Here is a 4,961-nt window from a genome sequence, read left to right as displayed (position 1 = left end):
TTGGGTAGCCCTTTCGGAGAGATGGCATACGTACGATGGACAGAATGAAATCATCCTTTACAGTACCTACCATGATAATATCATACTGTGATACCTCTAGTGTAAGTGTAGAGTGCTACTAGTACCGGAGGAGCACGATTATCTCTACTGTAAGTGCAGCATGCCACAAGTACTGGGGAAGCACAGTTTTCTCTAGTGTCAGTGTAGTGTACCACAAGTAACGTAAAGCACAGTTATCTCCAGTGTAAGTTTAGTATACCACAAGTAATGTAAAGCACAGTTATCTCTAGTATAATTGTAGTATACCACAAGTAATGTAAAGCACATTTATCTCTAGTTTAAGTGTAGTACACCACAAGCACCGGAAAGCACAATTATCTCCAGTGTAAGTGTAGTATACCACAAGTAATGTAAAGCAGTTATCTCCAGTGTAAGTGTAGTATAGCTCAAGTAAAGTAAAGCACATTTATCCCTAGTTTAAGTGTAGTATACCACAAGTACTGTAAAGCACAGTTATTACTAGTGTAAGTGTAGTGTACCTCAAGTGATGAAAAGCAAAGTTATCTACAGTGTAAGTGTAGTGTACCACAAGTAATGTAAAGCACATTTATCTCCAGGGTAAGTGTAGAATACCACAAGTAATGTAAAGCACAGTTATCTCCAGTGTAATAGCAGTACACCAGAAGAAATGTAAAGCACAGTTATCTCCAATGCAAATGTAGTATACTACAAGTGATGTAAAGCACAGTTATCTAAAGTGTAAGTGGAGTGTACCACAAATAATGTAAAGCACAGTTATCTCTAGTTCAAGTGTAGTAGGCCACAAGTACTGTGAAGCCAGGATATCTCTAGTGTAAGTGTAGTATACCACAAGTAATGTAAAGCACAGTAATTTCTAGTGTACGTGTAGGGTACCACGAGTACCGGAGGAGCACATTTATCTTTAGTGAAAGTGTTGGGGCACCACGAGAGCCAGAGGAGTACGGCAAATTCTGGCATTAGTGTAGGGTATCACCAAAGGAGCAATGTCACAACTAATGTAAGTATAGGGCACCACTAGTATCGGAGAGCACGGTCACATCTAATGTAGGTACAGGGTATCACTAGTATCGGAGGAGCACATTCACATCTAATATAAGTATTGGGTATCACTAGTACCAGCAGAGCACAGTTATCTCTCATGTAAGTGTAAGGTGCCACTAGTACCAAAGACGCGCGCTCAGGTCTAATGCTGCAAGACTGCGGTCATCTCCAACATTGCAGGATTAGTTTCCGCAACTGCACTGAGAGAGTTGGGGCACTCGGTGTGAGTCAAATGCAGCGTCAGCGTGATTACTTCAAGGGTAGCTGCCTCCACCAGTCATGTAGTTATCGGGTCAGGACCGTTACTGGGAGATTCCACTTTCCATTTGTAAAGAATGTTTTAATTGTGTAATTTCTTAAAATGTCCAATAACCGTTTCAACTATTTCTCTGAATTCAATGCCTCAGACCAAAAAATCAACTTCTCTGAGTCTATTTGTTAAATGACTGTAACTAATGCTAGTTATGGTGCAACATGATTGACTCCCTGGACGATTGATGTGTGTATAAATGTAGGAATCCCTTCCATTGCCTCAGCTGTACACTGGTCAGAGTCGTGTCAGGTCCTGGAGATTTATCTATTCTCACAGAAAATGGGGCAACCAACTATTCTGCTGATAAAACAGATTTACTACCCGATTCTCGCAGCCGTCCGTGTCCCAGGTGAGCCGTTGTAACCTGTTTCTTGTCAATCTGTGTTAACTGTATCACTGTTCTTATTGCATGATCGATAAGGTAACGTTTTTCCCAAACGTCAGCGTTTCAGTGGATTTCGTGACCGTCTTGTCTCCCCGTGCAGAGTGAGCGCTGCAGCAGCTCATTATAATGTGTGGGTCGGTTTCCAAAGGTAGTGACTCGAATATTAATCCTGCTCTCACACTGGTCCGTGTTGATAATCACACCGAATGGAGCAAAATGCTTTCAACAGGTATCTCCACATATATTTCAAACAGTGGAATATTATTTCTCTCTTCTCTCTTTCTTACAGCGAACTTGATGACAATTGTGATTCTCTCCCGAGAAAACTGCGGCCTTTCCAAGTTTATCTCTGTCTACATGGTGGCCATGGCAACAGGAGATCTACTGGTCATGATCATCAATATTATAGTTTATTATATTTTCAGTTATCACTTCCCACTTTCATTCCTCTCCAACACTCCCGTGTGTAGGTTCATTCTATACATGACTGTTATCGCCCTCGATTTGTCTGTTTGGTTCACCGTCTCCTTCACATTTGACCGTTTTGTTGCTCTCTGCTGCCAGAAGTTTAAAAACAAGTATTGCAACAAGAGAACTGCGGCCGCGGTTATAACAACGGTCTCGTTTCTGATCTTTTTAAAGGACATCCCCTTTTTTTTTGCATTTGAGCCTCACCACATAATTAACAAAGTGCAGTGGGGCTGCCGGCCAAGAGTGGCAATTTTCTCCTCCCCTCAAGGTGCAACGTACGTCTGGTTTCACGTCATCTCGCTCATTTGTCTTCCTTTTTCATTGATTGCCTTGTTTAATTATTTGACCATCAGACGGATTTTAGTGGCTAATAGAAAGCGCAGGGGTCTGCGGGGACACAGCAGTGAGAATCAGTGTGATCCAGAGATGGAGAACCGAATGAAATCCATCATTTTACTCTTCACTGTGTCGGGCAGTTTTATACTGTTGTGGCTGACAGCTCTAGTGACTTTTGTAAGCACCGGACTGTCAAACCCCAATTATTACCGAGGTGACCACACAAACCCAGGATATATCGCCACCGAAGCCGGAGCTATGCTGAAGCATTTGAGTTCCTGTCCAAACACCTGTATTTATGCAGCTACCCAGAGGAAATTGAGAGAAGAGCTGAAGAAGCTGCTGAAATCTCCCTGGACACTGATTCTAAGATTGGTTGGAACACGAACTCCGAACTAGACCTCCCTTTGGAACATTAGAATTCAGTTTTAGCACCAATTCTATCTTAGACTGGGGTTCCCTCTCCTAACAGATTATTTAATGACGGTTCTTGTAAAAACTCACAGGTACGCGATTATATTTCCTGCACTTTATAGAATCTAGCGCCAACTTTGACCGCGGGTTTCGACAGTTCATTGGCCGACTGACTCCTGACAAATAAGGACAGTCCCCCTTAAGTATGAAAAGTGTCAGTGATGTAGTGAACTTTATTAGTGGAATAGAATATTTGATCAACGAGTTTAATATCACTGTGCGAGGAATGTAATTCAATTCTACCGTGTAATTGACAGGAAGATACATCAGTTTTCGGTAAAGATTCGATCGTTTCGAATTCCTGGTGAATTTACTTTTTCTCGGAGGTTTGATGAACACGGTGCTTGGACTGACGTCAGCTGCACCGACCGCTTCATCCTTCTCCAGTGAATAAGGAGCGGAGCCGCTGTCTCGTTCGCAGTGCTGCGAGGTTTCACCATTTTTGAATGTTAACAGTTGTTGCCTTGTTCGATCTGCTTTTTCTGAAATCTCGATTAATGAGAAATATTTGAAGGCTGTCCAGCAACATTAAAAATAAAGTCTTTACCTGTTGTCACTAAATGTATCTGACTGTTACTAATCTGAATCAGCGATCCGGTAAAACTGGTAAAATAATGTAAGAACCAAGAATGTAAAATAACCTTCATAATCAGGTAATTTGTTGCATCGTTCTGCAATGAATGCTCTCATATATTGGAATGGAATAATCCGCTCTGTGTGTTGATGCACAGATGCACATGTAATATCCCCTGCCCTTGGATCAAATGGTGTTGTTTGGGCATCCCAGTGCGAGGCTGTGCATTCGGAGTTCCGACCGGTCACACTGCAGACCGGGGTTTGAGAGCGTTGCCCGGTGCAAAGGTATCAGATGAAGACTTGTGCCAATTAACTGGCAATTCGTCCGCCCGCCTGTTTCTGTGTCTCGGATGAAACTGTTTCCCGATTTATCCTAATTGGTGCAAATTTCAGGGATTCTGTGACGCGTCACCAATTCTATTCAGGAGCTCGTGCATCTTTCACTCCTTGAAGTTTGTTTGTTCAGCAGTTAGATTTTAATTTTACAGTTCAAAGATAACAAATAAATCGCTAATATTGATATTTACTATTTAATTGTTGTAGCTTTTATTAGTCTGCTGGGCGTCAGCGCTGGGCACTGATTTTCTTCCCTTTAATATAACGTAAAATTTTCCAGACTGCGCTCCGTCCAGGCGAGGTTTAAAGACCAGGTGATAAATACAAACATTTCCCCCTCCATTTTTAACCATTTTAATATTGTGGGGGAAGACTGCCCACCATATCTTCCTCACATTAAAATCATAGTATCGTAGAATCATCGTATTGTACAGCACAGGTGGATGCCGTTCGGCCCATCCTGCCGGTTCTTTGAAAGAGCTATCCAATAAGTCTCATTCCCCGGCTCTTTCCCCATACCACTGCACAATGTTCCCAGCAAGTATTTATCCAATTCCCTTTTGAAAGTTACCATTGAAGCTGTTTTCACCACCCTTTCATCCAGTGCATTCCAGATCATTACAATTCTCTGCGTAAATTTCTCATGTGTCGTCTGGTTACCCACCCTTTCCGGCCCAACGAGGAAGGAGGCATTGCTGGATCTGGTTCTGGGGAATGAGATGGGTCAAGTGGAGCAAGTGTCAGTGAGGGAACATTTAGGGAACAGTGATCATAGTATCATAAGGTTTAGATTAGTTATGGAAAAGGAAAAGGACCAATCTGGAAAAAAATACTTAATTGGAGGAGGGCAAAATTCAGTGGCTTGAGAAGGAACCTGGCCCGGGTAAATTGGAATCAAAGATTGGCAGGCAAATATGTAATCGAACAATGGGCGGCCCTTAAAGAGGAGATGATTCAGGTAGTCTAAGTACATTCCCACGAGGGGAG

General features: G+C 42.4%; 1 protein-coding gene across 1 annotated transcript; it reads left to right on the top strand.

Annotated features, from left to right (window-relative positions):
- Positions 1 to 1,675: 1,675 nt before the first annotated feature.
- Positions 1,676 to 2,987, top strand: LOC137308253 (probable G-protein coupled receptor 139). The gene is made up of 2 exons (XM_067977087.1): positions 1,676 to 1,745; positions 2,071 to 2,987. Exons 1-2 carry the CDS (start codon positions 1,676 to 1,678, stop codon positions 2,985 to 2,987), a joined length of 987 nt encoding a protein of 328 aa, XP_067833188.1.
- Positions 2,988 to 4,961: the final 1,974 nt, after the last annotated feature.

Source organism: Heptranchias perlo, unplaced genomic scaffold (genome assembly GCF_035084215.1).
Source record: "Heptranchias perlo isolate sHepPer1 unplaced genomic scaffold, sHepPer1.hap1 HAP1_SCAFFOLD_125, whole genome shotgun sequence".
Taxonomy (NCBI): domain Eukaryota; kingdom Metazoa; phylum Chordata; class Chondrichthyes; order Hexanchiformes; family Hexanchidae; genus Heptranchias; species Heptranchias perlo.
Note: the sequence above shows the minus strand (reverse complement) of the source record. Positions and strands in the feature narration are given on the sequence as shown.

Bases quoted from the DNA above. Each gene is read 5' to 3' on its own strand.
- LOC137308253 (XM_067977087.1), top strand. From the start codon at position 1,676: ATGGGGCAACCAACTATTCTGCTGATAAAACAGATTTACTACCCGATT. The intron at 1,746-2,070 runs GTGAGCCGTTGT...TCTTTCTTACAG, and splicing joins CGCAGCCGTCCGTGTCCCAG to CGAACTTGATGACAATTGTG.